A 20,841-nucleotide genomic window follows, 5' to 3' on the forward strand; every position below is an offset into this window, starting at 1 on the left:
TTCTGTGTGAAGGGTTAGCCTTTAAGAGATGTGAGCTGAAACATAAGGTTCCTTGGCACTTTCTGGTTCACCTTCGTTGTTCACGTGGTGGGGAGAGAAGGAAGGATGCAATACTGGAAGATGCTTAGATTCTTCATCAAGAAAAATGGTCTGAGAGGCTAAATATTCAGGAAAGTGGAAGAAAAGAACATAGCTATATCATTGTCTTCTGGTACTATGAAGAACCTTTCTTTTTCTGATATCCTTGGGTAGCAAGCAGCAAATTAGCAAATCCTCAAAACGAATTTTGAAAGTAACCACACTTTCTGCTCTGAGAGAGAAGTTTAAAATGTCTAACAGTTTTGTGAGGAAGAGGAAAATGTGCCGGAGGGCTGAGAGTTCTTAAGACCAAGTTATAAGCTTTTGAAAATAGGATTTTATAATGGAAAAGCAGAGATCATTAACTATTGTAAGCACCTCTAAGAATGACACCTCTATAGTAAATTACATTCAAATTAATATAAAACTGTAAAGATTCCCTGACAGCTTTGATTATGTAAGTTGATTTTAGTAGTTAAATGTTGACTTTCTATAATGCATTCTCCAAATATTATACTGAATGCTGCATCATATATAACAATTACCATGTCACAGTGCTATTTTGTGTAAATTAAATTATTGACAGCAATATAATTTTGTATTCACTTTATTATTTTGATTCATTTTTCTGTCAAAATATACAATGACTCTTCACTAGATTTAGAAACCAGAAAAACTCTTTAGATGGTGAAGTATTATTCTCCATACATTATTTTTCCTTAGCCTGTAATGAGGTTGGAGAGGTGGGGGGGAGAGAAGCACCATTTCATTCCTTCTCTGACATTGTGTGTGTTTTTTAGACATGTTCTCAACTTTAAGTTGTGTTACAATAGGTGTGCTTTCCAGAAAGCCTGCAAAGTCCAGAGCAGCCCTGGTCAGCTCCTCCAGGGCTGCAGTCGTGGTGGTTTTAGTGGTGCACTAACACAAGCACTGTCCTGAGTTGTGGGATGGGTTTCTTAATATGATGATTATTCAGCTTAGCTGTAAGGAAGGTCTGTTGTACATGACAGGGGGAATACTTCCTGTTCTTTGATATTTCTTATAGATAGAAGTAAAAATCAACACCTGTTCATTGCTGCTCTTTCTTCACACCTTTTCTTCCCAGGTTCTTCAAGGGTTAAGTCAACAGTGATTGTCCCTTCCAGGATGCCTGTAAAGTATTTGCTGGTGGTGGTTGTAATCGTTCTCTCCAAACGCACAGCCTGTCAGCTTCCCATGACCTGCTCGGAGCTAGAGTGTGGAAATCAGGACACCAGCTGCATATTCCTACTGGACCTTGGCTCTTCTTCAGGTAGGTGCCCTGATCTTCCCTGTGGAGCCAGTCCTGCTCCCATAAGTTTGCCAGTGCCATCCTGTGAGATGGAAAAAATGGGCTCAGATGCATTCAGGCAGAAAAGGGGGCTGAATCCACAACGTCACACTCTGTGGGCAAGGGTAGCTAACTACAGGTAGGAAAAAAAACTAACCTCTGTTCTGAGTGGTGGTAGAAAAGTTCAGAAAATGTTTATCTTCTCAGCTGGTCCAGATCAAGGATGTTGGAGAAAGCCTATGTTGCAAATCTCAGTGGGGTTCAGTCGTGGCTTAGGTGCTGACAATCCTTAGTCCCATCTGCATCTGCTCAGTAATAAAAAAAAAAAAAAAAAAAAAAGGTATTTTGACACTGATGAGAGCGCTGGAAAAAGTTTCTGGTGCCTGGTCCAGTGAGGTCTGTGTAGCTGTGGGCTGGCTCCTTCTTCAGTAGGCTGGCCAGGTCTGCAGCCCATATAGTGCGCTGGGAGCCCTAAAAGTCAGTATTATTTTCCAGAGGCTCTTTCAAGTTGTCTTACTCAGCTGTGCTGAGCATGTGGAGTTGAGGAGGCAGAGAGGAAAGCTGCAGGCTTTCAGTATGGTGAGGATGAGACAGCCCATGAGAAGGTAACAGGAGAAGGCTAAATCACCTGAGTTCACCGTGGACTTAGCAGTGTTCTCTAAATACATGAAAGTTCACTTGTGTCTGTAAAGCTGGGGTTAGGAACATAGATAAAATGTATTTGCTTTCCATGGCAGCACAAAATTGCAAAAACTCATCCGATACTGATGAAATAACACTTAGCCATTGCACTTTCATTTAATGGAGTATGAGATATTGCTATATTCCTATGTCTGCAGCATACACCAAATTTTTCTGTGCTCAGTTTTAAGGGAGTGAAGCCCAAAGAGGCACTTGGCAGTCTCTGGGAATTAGAGTAGTGCTGAAAGTAAATGTCACTTCTTATCCTTATCTTCCTTTTTCTCCTTGCTTTGCCTCCACTTGGTATGGCACATACAAGACTTGTAGTGTGGTGGTAGTAGTATGTGTGGAGCTGGCAAAAGGCCTGTTTGCTCAAAGACGGAGATGCTTTTATATTAGATGATCTGGTAGAAAAACATTATAACTCAGCCAAGCCTGCCCTCCTAAGGCATTGGTATTGATGCATATTCTGTTGGCAAAATGAATGTATTAACAATTATTGCAGAGACAACTGTGAAAGCCCCACATTAGCCCCGCATTATGTTTTGTGTTAACTGGTTTTATAAAGTCCCAGGAAGTCCTTAATGGATGGAAGGATCATTTCCTTTTAGCTTTAGCAGCCTTCCTGCCTTTGATTTTTTTTTAACTTGCAACTAAGGATCTTTTTCCCTACATCTTTCTGCATATAATTTCACGCATCTTTCTTTGTATGAAACAGTTTCACACACAACCACGTGTACAGCAGTATGGTTTTAATAGAACCTGCTTCATTTGAGAGCAGACAAATAGACTTGGGTCGTCTTTTGGCACAGGCACAAAATGCAAAGCTCTAATGCTGAATTTCTCATTTGGCCTCAATTCTTGTTTGGTTTGCCAATGTGGGAGTTAATCGTATAAACACAGAAATACAGAGGACAGGGGGAAATACGTTCTGTTTTGTCCCGTTCATGTAGCTCTGGTTCTCACTGGCTATGCTAATGCATTGCTTGCAGCAGTTCAAATGGCTGTGGTGATGAGGAACAGGTGGTGATGAGGAGTTAATGCGAGAGGACATGGAGAAATCATGTTGCTTGATAGGAAGTTGTTCCTCCCAGCATATTTCTGTCCTAGCCCATTCAAGTGGGACTCTATAACAGTATCCTGTGACTACACCAGAAGATACAACTGCACTGAGTTCAAGTGCTAAACAAGTATATATCCTGTTTCAGCTAATTCCAGCATCTGAGATTTTAGGTGGCAGTCATTCCCCTTGATGTACGAGTGCCCAGACACTGTGAAGATGAGCTTGTTAGGACCTCGTGCTGCTAACCTGGAAAGAGGATTTAAAGCTAAAACAGAGCAAACAGAAACTCATAACTAGTTAAGTTATCCTGAGAGTAAGGAAAGACAAACCTGCTGGGCAGGTATTCCCTAACAATGTCATTTTGACATTACTAGCCTGCCTTCTCCTCGATGTATCCTCTATTTGTTCAAAGCAAATCATCTGCTCCTCTCAGTTATTTCAAAGTAAAGTCACAAGAATAGCTTGTTCCCACTCTATTCCAAATATAGCTGTTGGCAGCAATTGCTGAGATAAGGGGGAAGGAAAAGGAACTACCAAGGAAGAGGAAAGACAGGAGGGGGAAGAGAGAAAAGAGCTGAAAAGGTTGGACAATAAAGAGTAAAGAGAGACAGATGAATGAGAGGGGAGGTGAAAGAATAAGGAAAATACATCTCAGCAGAGAAAATAAATCAAAGATAGAAATAAACTCCTGCAAAAGAGGTGGAAGCAGCCCAAATACAGAATGAAAAAGCACCATGCCCACCCTCAGGAGCAGTTTGAGTTTTAGCCTTGAAAAGTAACCAAACCTTAAATAAAAACATGCCCAATTTTGACTTGCACTCAGATTGTAAGGGTTAGAGCATCAGAAAACTTATGCTAATTTACACTGCTTGAAGATCTGGTCCTAGAAATTTTAAAGCAAAACATGTTGCTTATTTTAATCTCTCGTGGGATTTTTTTTAAATTGTCTGCTCCAATAAACTTTGTTGGCAGTTTCAGACAGAAAACCATCCAGTGGGTACAATTGCTGGCACTGAACCTCAGCATCCTTCTCAGGAGTTCGCAGTCTTCTGGTGAGACTCGAGCATCTAGCCATGCCCTTGGGAGCAGAAAACAAATGATGATAAGAAATAAGGAAAAGTCAAAACCACCCTCAGACTGGCTTACCTAGAGCAAAGAGCTGAGGGGTTTCCAGGCTCAGGGTAGACTGGTTTAAGACTGAGGCATGGAGAAATGAGACGTAAATGGGAACAGGTTGTGAAAAACAGCACACAGACAGGGCAAACACAGACGAGTCCTTGGCAATCCAGAAATCCCACGAGTGGCTCCAACTTCCCTGCAGGGGTGGGAAGCTTCTGAGAAATACCCCCCGGAGCTCTTCTGCTTCTCATCTCAGAAGACTGGATGGAAAATGGTGCTGGGGTTCTGCTTTCTCTCTTGGTCTGCCGCAGAGATGCGATATGTAACCTTACTTTCTAGATGAGGGTAAAAAGCCTTACTCAGTCCTGAAGGTGGTGTTTCCTCTGAACTGAGCACATCTGGAAAGCCTTCTGGACAAGCTTTTTAAGTACTCAGGCACTAGGTAATGGAACCAACATTACTGAAAGTGTGACACTTGCTATGCTTATATTTCAGTCCTTCAAAGAAGAAGGCCATTTGCATTGTTAAAGGATGTGCTCAATCTGTCTCACTCTGGGCTAGAAGACAGGTGCAGCTTTTGGACAAAAGTTATTTACACAAAGTGCGGGAGATGCATTAGAGCAGGAAATATAAGGTTAAGCGAAGCTGCTTTTGGAAGAAAGGGCTGCAAAGTAAAGCTGAGCAGTCAGACTATCACTATTCAGAAACAAAGTCATTATTTTGAGAGTCTTGTCACATGGGTGGTGTATGTATGAGTTATATCTGAGTTACTCTCCCTGTTGTGAAATACAACTTTTTTTTTTTTTTCTTTTCCAGCAAGCATCACGCAGAGCTGTTATTTTACCCAGTCAGCTTATACACATGTGGAGGAGCTGCTGACTTCGGTCACGGAGCTGTGTGCAGCTTGCAGGCCACCTGGGATGCTTCTGGGCCAGATCGGGTGGTGTGACTGGCCACAGGTCCAGGTTGGTGCTGGGCTCCTGGGCAGCAAGAGACCCTGTGGGCGGCAGTGAGCGGGAGCGCCTGGCCGGGCTGCCCAAGGCTCCCAGCCCCACACGAGAGGGTGTTGGAGGGCTTTTTGGCCGGGATGCCTCCTTCATGGCTCACTCCCAGTGCCTCTCTGCGTTACGTGGTGTCTAACCTTAATGCTCCGGGGAGATGGGCGTCATCACAGCCTGTGGGATTGCAGCCATCAGGCAACCTTGCTGCCCTGGCCTGGGATCTGGGACCCACCAAGGCTCTGCATTTGTGTCTCTACAGGTGGCACATCCACGGTGAAAAGCTTCAGAGAGATCCCGTGCGCTGAAACAACAGGAGCACCCAGCCCAGCGCGCAGCTTTCTGCTCTGCGGGCCGAGTCCTCTCCGGCTCCCGAGCGCCTGCTCCCAGGAGAGGGCAGTGGAGCCGCACACGCTCCTGTGCTGCGGCCGGCGGCAGGGCCGGCTCCCTCGGGTGCTGGGCGAGGAGAGGAACGGGGCAGCAGAGGTAGGAGTACAGATTTAATACGTATGCTAGGAAGCTTGTACAGGAATATTCAGGAAGTGTTCCACGCATTTAATAATGAGAATGAGTTGTCTGTAAACAAAAATAGATTTGGGGTGACCGAGTTTGTTGTTGCTTTTATTTGACTGGAAGTTTTCTCTGTTATATGTATTTGTTTACGGCCACACACATTTATACCAGTAACTTGCTGATTCCGCTCAAGCTTAACTTCTGTAGCCTGAATTAGAAAATGTTATTGACATTTAAAGAACCCCTCAGGATGCTGCTACAGCTCTCCCGAGCCAACTCCTCACAATACAGTCATTTACTTATTTCAAATTTACAGGCATTCACGCTAAGACAACAAGAAGCCCTGGTTGAAAACCGCAGAGTGTGGTTTTAAGGTACCATAATTAAGGGCAGACTGGGATGCCTTCTCCTCTACTCTCTAACCACCCCCCTTCCCTTAGCATGCGAGCAGTCAGGCAGCTGTTTCCTGTAGGTTTGTGTTTACACCAGGTTTCCCTGGCTGGGTACTGGCTTTCAGTGACCAGCCAGTAAAGGCTGAGAGCCTGCAGCAGGTCTGTGAGGGAATGGCAGGTTAGATTTAAGGGAAGTGGCTTTTGACTGCAGCCTGGGAATCCAGCAGACACCCCTGGCAAAACACAAGGCATTAGTAAACAAGTATTTCTTCCTGTGAGGACATGCCAGGTCTCTCTACTTTCAATGAAAAAGGGCAAATTTATGGAACTCTGAAATACGGCTTCGGAGATGAGAACTTTTATGTGAAATGTGTAAACAAACCAACCCCAATCCCCCGCAACAAAAAGCACCCACAAACCACACCCTGAATCTAGCACAGGCTTAGGACCAACTTTCCTTGCTGTCATCAGAAGACAGGGTCACTTACCTCTGATCCAGGAGCAAGGCCCAGCTCCCGGCTGAGCTGGGGTAACACTGTCCCCAAAAGCAGCGAGGTGCATAGTGGAAGCGTGAGGGTGTGTTTCCCAAGCAGACCTACTGGTATCACTGCTGTTAGCACATGAGGTCGGTCGAGTTTTGCTATGAAAACATAGTAACCCCCCTGGAGCAACTCAGAAGTGTGATGTTAAGCTGGTTAAATGGTGCTGCCAGCTCCTGCAGATGATGAGTTGCCTTTTCTTCCTCAGCCCTCTTAAATTCAGGTGCAACGTTACTTCTGCAGCTCCTATCTCAGGTGCTCACAGTAGAGAATGACTGCAGGAAAATACCCAGTGCAGCACCAGCTAGCACCTTGTTAAAAGAGCAAGTAAAATAAATCCAAGGGCAAAGAAACTGGGAGTGAAAGAGAAGTTCAGCCCTTCAGCTCTGAACTCTGCACTCAGGCAGCGCCATAGCCGGTCAGACATGTCACACCGGTAAGGGGAGAAGGCAGGACCACTCCGTGTAAGAGTAAATCTTCTGTCCTTGGGAGAATCCCAACGTGCAAGGTACCCAGTACAAAGCTAGCATGCGTTTCTGTGTTCATTTCCGATTCACTTCTGAATCATCTGAAATCAATCAGTGAAAATACCCTGAATGGGTTCAGGGTGGGTTGCAAATTGGGTAGTTTTGCCTTTGGAAGCTGCAGAGTCCAGGGAGAAGCCAGATACTTGCACGCATACGGGGCCACTGAAGCACAGCTCCTCTCGTGGTGTGAGTGGGGCTTTGGCAATTTACACCAACAATCTGTCCGTCATATGAGACCACGTGGTTTATAGGAACCACAGGAATCAGTAGGATTTTTTGCGTGTAAGGCTCATTGACGTCAGTACGAGTTGGACGGTCTAACCCTGGATGCTAGTTTAATCAGCCAAATGAGGATCAAAGGCACAAAACACATGCAGAGCTCTACAGCACGAATATCTGAAAAGGGACCAGAACCATTCAAGTTTAATCTGTCAACGTCTTCCTGAAGACCAAGCATTAACTATGTTTCCATCTTGCCCTGCACCAGATCCTGACGCCCTTCAGACAAAGCTCCCATTGAGTGTGACTTGATTGTCTACGTAGAGGCTGGAAATCAGGCACAATTTACCCCATCCTTAAGAAAGCTTTTAAAATTAACCAACAAAGTCGAAAGCTTTTAAAATTAACCAACAAAGTCAAATAACAGCAGTATTCCTTATGTGAAGTTAGCCAGGAGGTCTGTTAAAGTGTATTCGTGTCAGTCTTTCACAGAATCCTCTGTCACAGCAGAAGAATGTTAAAGTTGCCGAGTTGGTTCAAAGGTGGAATTGAGATATGGGGATGTGAAACTCTGCTTCTTCTCTCTTTCATGTGCTTTATGATTTAGTGTCATCAGTGGGTGCATGGTATTTCAAAATAATATGGGAAGATACTGTCGAATATCACTTAAACCCGTATCTGACACATGCACGACGTTTTTTAGGAAGGAGGATACTCTACTTAGAGTTACCCGTTTCTCAAATTCATGTAAAGTAACTTGCCCCACTGCACAACAGATTCCAATATTTTGTTCTTTCATAGTAGTGATGAGACCAATTATAGCTCCGCTGTAATGGGAAGGTACAATACAATTGCTCCTACTTCTCAGTCAAATTTCCCAGAACCTGTCTCTCTCTTTCTGTCTCTCTGTCACAATTTAACTTTTAAATTGAGATTATTTTTTTTTAAACCAAAATATCTAGGATCCTACTGAAATTGAACACGAGCTTTCTTTCAACTAAGTCTCACATGCCAAACTGTATTGGCTGTACATTAAGTGCTAGAAAGAAATGGTAAAAAAATAAAAAATAAAAAAAATCTTACTATATGTTAAAAAACAGTAAGTGTATATATTTCCTAATTACTGCGTGCACTTCCCAGATCACCCATAAGGGAAAATATCTAGATTTGTGCCTGCCATTCCTTAGAAAGCATGACAAATGCCCCTGACAATTTTACTTTTTTAGGTATGCTCCTGTCTAGCCTGGGTTCTGCACTGACTGGAGGAGCAGTGAAACAAAAACTGAGCAAGTGAGAGAGCCTTTCTCAGCTGGTGTAAGGTGTTGCACGGGTGGAGAGGAGCCTGCGAGACGCGACCTAACAGCATTTGGGACTCAACACAGAGGTAAGTCCACGTGGCACGTGCCTTGATGTCCTAAAACCTGTGAATGTTGGTATCTAGAGTTAAAACTGAAAGATGAGGATGTTGTAGCCTTCCTGTATATGCTGGTTTGTTGCTTTGGAGCAGGAGTGTGCTGTTGTAGCATCTCTCAGGTGTTGCCATGTCTTGCTGCTGCTTGGGTTGTCGATTTTTTTTTTCCCCCCTGTATGCCACCTGTATGCCACTGAGTAGGGGCCTTGCACGCTACAGATTGTGTGAGAGTTGCTTTCCTAAAAGCAGGAATAAACAGTCATGAGATGAAATATTCCAAAGTAATGAGATGAGTGACACAAACATAACATGGGCTCCAGCTTTCAACCATAATTACATGTGACACCCCCATCAGCAGGAAGATGTAGGGGCTGCAAGCTCCGAGCTCGGGAACAGTGCAGGGAAGATTGGCTTCTCCTGGGAAGGGAGGCACAGGGGAGGTTATTTTTAGCGCTTGGAAAAAAAAAGCTCGAATTTAAGCACTCTTCGCTTCGATCCCCTTATTCTGGGAGAGATCAGCGGGGAGGGGGGGGGGGGGGGGGAAAGAGGTGGCGTGTGAAGAAAAGCAAAACGGGGCTGTGAAGGCGGCGGGATGGGGCAGCGGAGGCCGCGCTCGGCAGCCCGGGGCCGGGGGAGACACGGGCCCCCCGCCGTGCCCCCCGCCGCCCCCGGCCCGCCCCGGCCCCGGGCTGCCGAGCGCCCGGTGGCAGCCGGCAGAGCTCCCCCGTCTCGGCTCCGTTGTCGCGGCGGTATTTCTAGCGCAGGCACTTCCAGCCGTGCCCGAGGCAGCCGCCCCTCGCTCTCGGCGTGTGCCTGTCTCTGCCACGAGCGCGCCGCGGTCGCGGGCTGCCGAGAAAGTGAGCGGGGTCCGGCGGGGCGGCCCCGGGCCCTCCCTCCGCGGCTTTCCGAGCCCCGGGCGCACCGGAACGAGGCCTTTTTAGGGCAGGCGGGGCGGGGCCGGATCCTCGCCTTTTTAGGCCAAGGGCCCCGCCACCGGAATCCCCCCCCTGGGCGGCGGCGGGCGGCGGGGCGCTGGCGGCGGCCCCCGGGGGGCCGAGCGGGGCCGGGGCCGGGGCCGCCCCCGCGGGGCGCGCGCGGGGCGCGGCGGGGCCGGGGCGGGCGCGGGGTGGGCGCGGGGTGGCGGGGCCGCACGCGGGCGCCCACGTGACCGCCGGGCCCCGTTCCCCAGTCCTTATATGGGCAGTGACGTCCCGGGCATTGAGGGGGCCCCCATAAATAGTTACCGCCAGACTTGTCCTCCAGCGCGAGCGGCGGCGGGAGCGCGGCTCTCCCGGGGCACCGCCGCGCCGCGACGGGGCGGCCGCCCGCCCGCCCGTACATGCCCGCTCCGCGCCGGCTCCGCGCCGTTCCCCCGCGCCGGTAGCGGGAGGCAGGGGAGAGCCCCGGCCCCCCGGCGCCCCCCGTCCCCGCCCCGAGCGCCCGCCGCCGGCCGGGAGCGTCGCTCCCCGCGCCGCCCGCCGCCCCCATGATGACCGCCAAGGCGGCGGACAAGATCCCGGTGACCCTCGGCGGGTTCGTGCACCAGCTCCCCGAGGGCATTTACCCCGCGGATGACATCTCCGCCGCGCTGCCAACTTCGGTCGCGATCTTCCCCAATGCCGACCTGGCGGGGCCGTTCGACCAGATGAGCGGGGTGGCTGCAGGTAAGCGGGGCCCGCGCAGGTGCGGGCCGGGCCGCCCGAGGGGGGCGGCGGGGCAGCGGGAGCCCGGGGAGGCGGCAGGCGGGGGTCGGGCCGGGCCGGCGGCCGCGGCCCCCTGGGGGGCTCGCCCGGCGCCCCTCGCGGCCGCGCCGCCTCCGCGCCCGGCTCGGGGGCGAAGCGGGGGCCGGCGGGGCGCAGCCCTCGCAGCCGGAGCGCGACATGTGCGCACCGCGGCCCCGCAGCCCTTAGCCCGGCCGGCCGGCGGCCGGGGCGGGCGGCGGGGCGCGGGGCTGATCGTCGCCTTGCCCCCCCAGACGGCATGATCAACGTGGACATGGGCGACAAGAGGGCCCTGGACCTGCCCTACGGCGGCGGCTTCGCGCCCGGCGCCCCGGCCTCCCGCAACCAGACCTTCACCTACATGGGCAAATTCTCCATCGACCCGCAGTACCCCGGCGCCGGCTGCTACCCCGAGGGCATCATCAACATCGTGAGCGCGGGCATCCTGCAGGGGGTCAGCGCGCCCTCCTCCGCCGCCTCCTCCGCCTCCTCCGCCGCCTCCTCCGCCTCCTCCTCGGCCACCGCCGCCTCCGCCGCCTCCGCCTCCCCCAACCCGCTGGCCGGGGCCCTGGGCTGCACCATGGCGCAGGGCCAGCCGGCCGACCTGGAGCACCTCTACTCGCCGCCGCCGCCGCCCTACTCGGGCTGCGGCGACCTGTACCCGCAGGACCCCTCCTCGGCTTTCCTGCCCGCCGCCGGCGGCGGGGCGCTGCCGTTCCCCCCGCCGCCCTCCTACCCCTCCCCGAAGGCGGCGGCGGCCGACGGCGGGCTCTTCACCATGATCCCCGAGTACGGCGGCTTCTTCCCGCCGCCCCAGTGCCAGCGGGAGCTGCACGCCGGCCCCGACCGCAAGCCCTTCCCCTGCCCGCTCGACTCGCTCCGCGTCCCGCCGCCCCTCACGCCGCTCTCCACCATCCGCAACTTCACCATGGGGGCGCCCCCGGCGGGCGCCGCCCCCGGCAGCGCCCCCGGCGGCGCCCCCGGCCCCGGCGGCGGCGGCCCCGGCCCCGGCGGGGGAGCGGAGGGCGCCCGGCTGCCCGGCGGCGCCTACAGCCCGCACCACCTGCCGCTGCGGCCCATCCTGCGGCCCCGCAAGTACCCCAACCGGCCCAGCAAGACGCCGGTGCACGAGCGGCCCTACCCCTGCCCCGCCGAGGGCTGCGACCGCCGCTTCTCCCGCTCCGACGAGCTCACCCGCCACATCCGCATCCACACGGGCCACAAGCCCTTCCAGTGCCGCATCTGCATGCGCAACTTCAGCCGCAGCGACCACCTCACCACCCACATCCGCACGCACACCGGCGAGAAGCCCTTCGCCTGCGACTTCTGCGGCAGGAAGTTCGCCCGCTCCGACGAGAGGAAGCGGCACACCAAGATCCACCTGCGCCAGAAGGAGCGCAAGGGAGCGGGAGCCTCCGCCGCCGGGGCCGGGACCGGGGCCGGGTGCCCGCAGCCCGGCGGCGGGAGCGGGGCCTCCCTGGCCCCCTGCGCGGCTCGGACGCGGACGCCCTGAGGGCGCGGGGCGCGCAGGAGCCAGCGCGGAGCCGCCGCCGCCCAGCGCGGCGGGGCGCGGGGCCCGGCGGGGCGCGGCGAGCACCCGGCGGCGCCGCGGGGGGCTCCCCGGGCCGGGCCGAGCCGAGCCGGGCCGCGTCGGGCCGGGCCGGGCCGGGGGGTGTACATAGGGGCTGCGGCGGGAGGATGGATGCATGCAGTGCCGTCGTGGTGAGGTGTCCTTGGTGCCTTGTGTGGTGTAGAGCCCGGTCCCCCGGCTGCATGCGGCGGGGTGCCTTACCGAGCCGCTCCGACGACAGCGGCGACGCCGAGACCGGAAAGTTTTCCCTCCCTGGTTTTAGTATGGCTGTACATTTCTGCCTATTAATATTGGGATTTTTTTTTTTAGAGACTATATTTTTGTACGCACTGGTTTGTTTTTGTTTTTGTTTTCTTCTCGGTGACTTAAAAGTGTTCCGTTTGTAGTAGGACTCCGCACGGGATGTAAATACTCGCGCTGGAGCCGCCGCCCGGCGTCCGGGCTGCGGAGCGCGGCAGCTAACACGAGTGATGCACAACCACTAACGGGAGCTCGCGGGAGAGGGGGGCTCTCCCCGGCCGCTCTGTAAATAAACTTTTCGACAGGAGGGTCGGTGCTTACAACGTTTCTAAGAGAAGACAAATAAATCTCTTAATTATGCTAACTTGACACCTTTCTTTCCGTAGCTCCCCCGTGCCCGGGGCTCGCCGGACCCCTGCGACCCGGGGCTGCGGGGCTGGCTGCGGGGTTGCGGAGCCGTGGGGCCGCGATGCTGGGGGACTGCGATGCTGGGGGTTTGCGGAGCCGTGGGGCTGCGATGCTGGGGGTTTGCGGAGCCGTGGGGCCGCGATGCTGCGGGGCCGCGATGCTGTGGGGCTGCGGGGCCGTCGGGGCGCCGCCGTGCGCTCCGCCTCCTCTCGGAAAAGCGGAGGCTCCGGCCCCGGCGCGCAAACAAGCGCTGCCGGCCGCGGGGATTTCCCTGCGAGACGCGAGTCGGGCTAATATTAACCGGGGAGCGGGGTGGGTTTTTTTGACTCACTCTGTTTTGTTCCGCGGCTGCCACCAGCCCGGGGCGGGCTCCCCGAGGGAGCGGCGGCTCCCGGCGGCGCGGGGCTGCGCGGCGGGGCCGGGGGCGGCGGCGCTCGCCCCCGCGGGGCCGGGCTTTTCCTCGGGCAGCGGCCCGGCCGCGTTTCGTGCGCGTTTTCGGCTTGCCTTTTTTTTTCCCCTGTTTGCTCGTTAACCTTTCTGTAAGTTCTCGTTGAAGGTGCGGGCCCGCCCGGGGCTCGGCACCGACGTCCCGACCGCCCTCAGCTCCGTCCCGGCGGCGCCCTCCTGTTCCGCCCGAAGCCCCCGGAGCCGGCGCTGGCTCCTGGAGCGTGGCAAAGGCCGAAGCGAAGGGGGCCGGGCACGGCGCGGCCCGGAGGAGCCAAGGAGCGGGGCCAGGGCCCTGCGGGAGACGCGGCCTCCTCGGTGGGCACCGGCTCCGGCGGGCCGTGGTAGCGGGGGTCGGCAGGGGATGCCGGGCCGCGGCCGGAGCAACGCCGGGCTCCCGGCTGCCCCGCGCACCGTGCGAGGCTCCGACCGACCGACGGCAGCCGTGCTGCGAGGCTGAGCCCCGGTCGGCAGCGAAACACCCAGCTCGGACACGAGATGAGAAAGGAATCCGCCAGCAACCGGCTATAGCACGCGAACCGTGCGTCGTGGGATGGCACCGGCGTCCCCGACCCCGTGCCTTTGCTCTCCAGAACAAGGAGCTTCGCAACACCGCATGTGCCTGGATTTGTCTGCGGGGCAACGCGGGGAGATCAGGGCCGAGCACTCAGATTTAGGCGTTGCCTTCCGAAGAAAGGCCGAACGCGTGGCCTGGGCTGTTCTGCAGAAGAAAGTTGTGCTCTTTACCACATTTGGTTCAAGACTGTCATACTTGTGAAGGAAAGTAATGAGTGGTCAGTGGTGAGATATCCTGTATTTATTCTGTAATTCAGCAATAACAGTGATTTTGCTGTTGTGAAAACACAATAATCAGATTGCAGAGAGAAGGAACAGCGTTACAGACTCAAACCTTCTGCTTACAGATATCGAGAACATATGAAGTAAATTTCAATCACTGAGTAAGCAAGAAGTTACACAGAGGCTTTTCTTTAATGCATCTCAGGTTTTCTTTGCTATTTTCCCTGGCACTATGACTTTAATACTTTGATGCTAACACCTTTATTAAAAAAATAAAATAAAATTTTGCCACGACTGTTAACAGCACTCTGCAATGTAAGGGACCGTGCTGTCCTCTACGGAAAGATGCATTAAAGTCCTATCCCATTAAACATCTCGGCTAGATTTTACACATGGAAAAAGACTTAGAAACAAAAATAAAAAGAAGAGAGACCTAAGGGGGAGGATAGAGCAGACAGCATCCAAAATCAAAATACTCTGTCACAGTTTGTTTTTCCAGTACAGCTGATTGCATGCAGCACACTGTCTTCTTTGTGGGCTTCTGAAAAGGGATGATGCTCTTCAGTAGCATTGGAGCGAGTGAGAAACACAGGCTGTGCCCTAGCGAGGCACTGCATTATAGTTAATGACGACGTTCGATAGAGAATTGTTGCACATTAACTAATGCTACGCTGCAGGGGAATTCCAGGAAAAACAGGTAAGCCAGCTGCAGAAATATCAGACACTTTAAAGTGCTGTAAGAGTAAATGGAAATTGCCTGAAATAATTTCCACCAATTTCTCCTTGCAAAAGAATGAATACGTGCATGCATAATGCTGACTGTATTTTATGTTCATCCTTCATCAGTCCCTCTCCCCTTCCCCCCCAAAAAAAGTTAAAAAAAACACAATGCCATCACTTAAATCACTTAAAAATTCACACATACAAGCAACTGCACAGGAAAAACAAGTCTGCTTTTATAAATACACAAAGAAAAATGAAAGCCAGTTGTGGAACAGTTTCTGGAGCAGGTTGGTACATCACTTAGGAAGTTGGTTAAGTCGTGGTTTTTTATTCAAATTCCCACATTGTGACCGCGAGGGTGAAGGCTGCCCTGGCTGGGGTTTGTGGTACGAAGCGTGCTTTAGGGATAAACAGGCACAAGACCAATCCCTGCAGTATAAACGGAGTATGTCACCTATAGAAAAAGTTTCTCCCGTTAGAAAGAGCGCATCCCCTGTCGAGGACGAACTGGATCTCAAGGCTGCTTACACCATAGCAAGGCAAAATTCGCTGTGTGTCTTCTACGCTATGTTTATTTAAAAGCCTTATGAAAAAGTAATCTTTATAAATAGTATAAAGACGGAAACGGCAAGGCTTCCAAAGCCCAAAGTGTTCACTTGTCCATATAAAAACACAGACCACGTTTTAGAGAGAAGGTATCAGGTCAAATCTTATCTCAACCTAGGGTACGCATACTGCTGGATATGTAGGTTATCTGCAAAAAAGTAATGTCTCTAGTGTTCCACGAAGCACGTGTTCCATGAGGCAACAGTGGATAGTCTGTTTTTTTCTAAGGATGCCCATGTTTTCCGCTACCCTCGGCCACTGCCATATGAGAACTTCCAAGCAAGGTTAATTAGCAGCTGACTAGTCTCCTCCTGGCTGAAGGAAATATGCATAGAAACGCTCTGTAATTTCAGTTGTGACAGATGGATCTTACACACAGCACTTCAACGAACTGCTAAAAAGTAATTCTGAACCTGACGTTGTCCCTTCGGAGGGGGAGTTCACTTAACCACAACCCCAGGAACCATTGGTGTTTAGGGAGCATTTCCTGCCTCAAGAGTTGTTCTGGTTTGTGTATTGTTTTGTTTTGCTTTTTTTTGCTAGTTCAGTCCAGCTCGTACTGAAACTCATTCTGGAGTCCCCAGCAGCCCAGCAGCGCGCAGCCCCAGTGCCTGCGGGCAGCGGGGACGCTCCGAGCAGGGCTCTTATTGCATCCACTCCCCGCCGCAGTCCGGTGCCCCCTTCACAGGCGCGTGGCCCCCGCTGTTTGCGCGGGACGGGCCGGGCCGGGCCGGGGCGCCGCGTTACTGCTCCCCGGGCACTCAGCCGAGCAGGGAGGTGACCGCGCCGCTTCCATCACTTCACAGCTCCCGCGGGGCAACCAGCGGGGCCGCGCCCCCTCCTGCCCCGCGGGGGGCTCGGCGCCCTCGGGCCGGCCGCAGGGGGGGGCGGCCGCGGGGTCCCCTCAGGGTCCGGCCCGCGCCGCGCCGGAGGGGCGCCACCGGTCCCAACGCTCCTAACGCTCCTAACGGTCCTAACGGTCCCAACCGTCCCAGCGGCCACGGGGGCCCCGAGGGCCGGCGCGGCCGCCTCAGGGGCAGACGCGGGGCCCGGGGTAGGGCTCGCCCCCGCACCAGAAGTCGGCGGCCGGCGGGGTCTCGAGCAGCCAGACCTCCCGCGGCAGCTCGCAGCCGGGCGGCGGCCCCTCCAGCAGGCGGTAGTAGTGGCAGTCCCGGCCGTGCTCGGGGTCGTAGGGCGGCGCCAGGATGTCGAGGAAGGCGGCGGGCCCCTCCACCGCGTCGATCTGGTGCAGGTTGTCGCTGTGCGGCGACAGCAGGCAGGGCGGCGAGGCGGGCGTGTAGTGCTGGCGGGAGCGCAGCAGGGCCCGCAGGCACGGCCCCGGGCTGCCGGCGGCGGCGGCGGGCGGCGGCGAGGGGGCGGCGGCGGCGGCGGCGTTGGGAGCGGCGGGGGGGGGCACGGCGTCCATGCAGGCGATGCGCAGCGTGCCGTACAGCACCTTGAGCATGCCGTTCATCCCCGGGTGGTCGTGCAGCGGGATGCAGGCGCCGCTGCGCAGCAGGAACACGCCCATGCTGAAGCTCTCCGTCTCGCAGATGTGCATGTAGCTGACGGGCGGCACCGCGCCGCCCCGCGGGCACCCCGCGCCCGACACCGGCGCCGGCCCCCGCGGGGCCAAGTGCAAGTCCTCGGCGCGCACCTCGTCCAGCAGCTGCTGCAGCCGGTGCAGGTTCTCCCCGAAGGCCGGCCCCGCCGCCGCCGGGCTGCGGAACGTGATGCGCGCCTGCCGCGCCACCCGCTGGATCAGCGAGGCCATGTTGTCCCGGGGCATGGCGCCGCGCGGCCCCGCTCCCCTTCCCCTGCCCGGCCCCGCCGCTCCCGGCCGCGGCAGGCGGGCCCCGCCGCTTCCTCCCGCGGCCGCCCCGCCGCGCAGGCGCGCCCCCGCCCCCGGCGCCGTGCACCACGGGGCTGGTAGTCCCGCCCGCGCCGCCCCGCTGCCCCCGCGCCGCCCCGCGCCGCCCCGCCGCGCCCCGCGCCCCCGCCGCGCCTCAGCGAGCCGCGGGGACCCGCCCGGGGCCGGCAGCGGGGCGGGCGGCGGCGCGGGGCCGGGCCCGGCGGGCGGCGGCGCGGGGAGCGGGACTACGGCTCCCGGCGGCCCCCGGCGGCCCCCGGCCGAGGTGAGCGGCCGCCGCTGGGGGCTGCGCGCCGCGGGGCGAGGGGCGGCGGGGCAGGGCCGGGCCGGGCCGGGCAGGGCCGGAGGGGCCGCCTGCGGCCGCCATCTTAGGGCGCTGAGGGGGCCCCGTGAGGGGAGCGGCTCCGGCGGCCGCGGCCTCGGCACGGGCAGGGGCAGGGGCAGGGCCCGGCAGCTCCCGGCCTCGCCGTGCCCGGGGAAGCCCCGTGGCCGCCTCACGGGCCGCGCCGGGCAGCACACGCCTGTCCCGGCCGAGCCGCCCTGTCACAGCGACCAGATCTGAGGCAGCTTTCTGGCAGCGCCGCGCCTGCCAGTGTCGGCGCGGTGTCCTCCCGAACAGCGAGCGGTGCCTTCGCGTTTGGTGTATCTGAATTAAATTATCCCTTAGCCACAGATGAACATGGAGCAGGCACGTGGGGTGCCACACGCTGGTCCCCAGAGCCCCACATGTGACAGAAGGGATGGACGGGCCGGCTGAGCTCCAGCGTGCTGGGGGCTGCCTGTGGTAGTTCCAGGCTGGTGTACATGAGGGGCACAGCGTTTGTTGTGCTGGGGCAGCACACACAGCCTTGCATTTTCTGCTTGTGTGTCAGTGGCTGGCAAGGCTTGTATTACCCCCTTATCTATTCACATGACTGCGTGCCCAGGAAGTACAGTGATTCTTGAAGTCAGAAATTAACCCATTAATATTGGGATTTATTCAACAGAATTAGGTGCTCATCACAAGAATGGACAGGCTTATACCACCTTGAGTCCAGTTATTCATACAGGTGTTCAGCACCTCAGTACTCTCATAGTCTGGGCCCAGCTGGTTATGACTGAAAAAGAGCTGAATGATGATTCCACATTGGGTAGGACTCCAGTGGCTGCAGCCCACCAAGTTCAATAATTTCATGTGAAGATGAGGTAAACCAGTGTATTTTCTGGGTTAAAGGCAAACTAAAGTCGTAAGATGTGCATTAAACTTACGAAACGTGCGTGGAATGTTCTTGCATATAATGCAGGCTTCTGATGGCCTAGCAAAAGATGAAATAATGATACTTTAAACATAGATCGGTGATTTGAAACCCTCTTCCCTAACTTATTTTGTGCCTTCTATAAATGTTTGGTGCACAGATTGCAAATTTAGGTCATGGCATAATTGCTTCCTCTTCATAGAGGAGGATGCTCATTCGAGTTGCTAGATTTGAGTTCCACCCCAGTGTATAAGCATTGTGATATTCAGCTGTTCCATGTTCAGACAAAGGTATTTTTAAATACTTTCAACCCCCCAGTGTCAGCGTTGGAAGCACAGGGTGAAGATCAGGAGAGTATTTCTATACCTGGCAGGATATTTGGGATAAGGGGACAGACATCTATATCTTGAAGTGAGAGGCAGAGTCGGGCTTCTGTGGCATATGACTACGGGAGTGAGCTGCTGAGGGTGGTGACAGCCTCTCCACAGCTGCATTCATTGGCAAGTGGAATTACGACAGAAACCAAGGGATTTGGAAGTCTCCATGTGTAGTCTGCTCTTCTAATTGAGCCCTCTTTGCAGGGCCAATCAATTTCAGTATGGAGGTATGGATTGGAATTTTTGGCAGTTATTAGGGTAACAATAAATTATCAGATTGCTAGAATGCTTACTTTTGAACACACTGTCTCTTTTCCTGCGCAGCACAAAAATAAACCATTTTGTGGAAACAGAAACGCTGGGTGTTGGTAGGATGCTGGGTGCTTTTGTAATATGCCATTGTAAGCGAGACCAGCATGGAAATAAGAGCACCCTGAGTTCTGATCTCAGCCAGATCTTGACTTGCTGGGTTTTACTAGGTGAATTACTTGACCCTTTAGTACTTATTGCTCTGTAAACCATGAATCCCACATGCTGTGTACAAGGTTGTTTATTAAAATTTAAAAAGATCTTAAGAACATCTTTATGTGAACATTCCCAGTGCCATTTTACATTGGTGATGAGCTTTATGTTTTGCATAACTGATCACCTTACAGTCCCCAATGTTTTTAACTACTGTATTGGTTTCCTTTTCTAACAGATAACAGACAAAAATACGTCTTTGGCACTTAATGTTCCAGTTAAATGTTATATCACACCCACATTTTTAAGTGCAGTAATATATATAAGAAAATATATAAGAAAAAAAAACAACACGCATTAAAAGCAAGCTGTCCAACCAACTAACAATTAAATTGACATTTTTTTAATTTTTTTTTTTTTTTTTTTTTTTGTATGGGTATATCCTTAACCAACATCTACCATCTTGAATGTATGGGAAGGAAAAAACAACAGTGTAGTCGGCTTGTCTGGGCTTTGCGACTGCTTTGTGTTGGTGATGCAATGACCAAAGTTCAGCCCAGTGATTTTGCGATAAAACCAGTATGAGTGAGGTCAGAGTCAGGCTACAGTTTTGGTCTCTTGCTGTGTTTGTTGTTTTTTCCCCCCACACAGAGTGTGTTGAGAACTGTTAACAGCTATTTTCTCTCCATCCCCTCTCCACTACTAAGTTTCTCTCCTTTTTTCTACCTGAACTCTCCTGTGGAACTGAATTTTTTAGCTTCTTGCTTCTCTGTTACTTTTATGTATTTTATGTATTACAGTGTTCCCCAAAGTCTGTGAAATACACCAAGCTCATTTTCACTTTCTTCTAGGGGTTGCTTCCCAGGTCCTCTTAATTTGTTTTGAGAAGTTAGAGTTGCCTGTAATCGTTGGGTAAACCAACAGTCTTGAACGGACAACAGTGACAACCGCCTAATTAGAAGGTGAGTTGTTAGCTGTAATTTAATGTTGTGTCACGATGCTGGAATATTTCACAAGGTGTAGAACCTGGACAGGCTGTGCAGAAACCATCTTCTGTTAGCATGTTGCCCACCACTGCAAAGGTGTGTTTACATAGAACAGAAAATAAGACTGTGTCAAAGAACATCCTTTTCGCGCTGTTGATGCCACCGATTCTGCAAAGGTATGTGTTTCTTTACTTTTATAGCTACCACCAATCAAAGAGAGAGATACAAATGCTAGCCAAACGTGATTCAGATGAGAACAAGGCTAAAAAGAAAGAAGACAAACATGTCTGTAATATTTGCTGTCTCTTCAGTAATGGCTTACGTAAAAGAAAGTTGGTTATCAATTATTCATCAGAGAATTTTTAGATATCAGTAGAAACACAGAGGAGTGCTAGATATAACTGTACTGAAATCAAAAGGGGAATTAGGTTCATATATATACCAAACTTCAAGCAGATCTATGTAACATTAAGACTCCCACCCACCTTTACCATTTCTTTACTGACACATATCCTGTATTCCATTAACCAC

General features: G+C 53.5%; 2 protein-coding genes and 3 long non-coding RNA genes across 7 annotated transcripts in view; 3 read left to right on the top strand and 2 right to left on the bottom strand.

Annotated features, from left to right (window-relative positions):
• LOC137859740 (uncharacterized) overlaps positions 1–5,649 on the top strand; it is a 67,790-nt gene extending 62,141 nt beyond the window's left edge. Inside the window, exons 5-7 of the long non-coding RNA XR_011098500.1 lie at positions 1,184–1,369; positions 5,067–5,215; positions 5,511–5,649. This is a non-coding gene — a long non-coding RNA (uncharacterized lncRNA). The remainder of the gene's footprint in view (positions 1–1,183; positions 1,370–5,066; positions 5,216–5,510) is intronic.
• On the bottom strand, positions 670–11,904 carry LOC137859738 (uncharacterized). 3 transcript variants are annotated; one of them, XR_011098496.1, is made up of 4 exons: positions 11,765–11,904; positions 6,642–9,088; positions 1,545–5,824; positions 670–1,430 (listed from the first exon to the last, which is right to left on the bottom strand). It is a non-coding gene; the product is annotated as an uncharacterized lncRNA (long non-coding RNA). The 3 variants fall into 3 exon arrangements; XR_011098497.1 differs by having other exon boundaries at positions 1,545–3,377; positions 4,278–9,088; XR_011098495.1 differs by having other exon boundaries at positions 1,545–9,088.
• Positions 10,031–12,765, top strand: EGR2 (early growth response 2). The gene is made up of 2 exons (XM_068689133.1): positions 10,031–10,513; positions 10,825–12,765. The coding sequence occupies exons 1-2, from the start codon at positions 10,336–10,338 to the stop codon at positions 12,081–12,083; spliced, it is 1,437 nt and encodes a 478-aa protein (XP_068545234.1). The 5' UTR covers positions 10,031–10,335; the 3' UTR covers positions 12,084–12,765.
• Positions 12,766–14,055: 1,290 nt separating this feature from the next.
• ADO (2-aminoethanethiol dioxygenase) lies at positions 14,056–17,269 on the bottom strand. Its single transcript, XM_068689140.1, has one exon. It carries the CDS (start codon positions 17,167–17,169, stop codon positions 16,411–16,413), a length of 759 nt encoding a protein of 252 aa, XP_068545241.1. The 5' UTR covers positions 17,170–17,269; the 3' UTR covers positions 14,056–16,410.
• A 263-nt stretch (positions 17,270–17,532) lies between these two features.
• LOC137859743 (uncharacterized) lies at positions 17,533–20,287 on the top strand. Its single transcript, XR_011098505.1, has 2 exons — positions 17,533–19,089; positions 20,176–20,287. It is a non-coding gene; the product is annotated as an uncharacterized lncRNA (long non-coding RNA).
• The last annotated feature ends 554 nt before the right edge of the window (positions 20,288–20,841 follow it).

Source organism: Anas acuta, chromosome 7 (assembly GCF_963932015.1).
Source record: "Anas acuta chromosome 7, bAnaAcu1.1, whole genome shotgun sequence".
Taxonomy (NCBI): Eukaryota; Metazoa; Chordata; class Aves; order Anseriformes; family Anatidae; genus Anas; species Anas acuta.

Bases quoted from the DNA above. Each gene is read 5' to 3' on its own strand.
- ADO (XM_068689140.1), bottom strand. From the start codon at position 17,169: ATGCCCCGGGACAACATGGCCTCGCTGATCCAGCGGGTGGCGCGGCAG.
- EGR2 (XM_068689133.1), top strand. From the start codon at position 10,336: ATGATGACCGCCAAGGCGGCGGACAAGATCCCGGTGACCCTCGGCGGG. The intron at 10,514-10,824 runs GTAAGCGGGGCC...TTGCCCCCCCAG, and splicing joins GATGAGCGGGGTGGCTGCAG to ACGGCATGATCAACGTGGAC.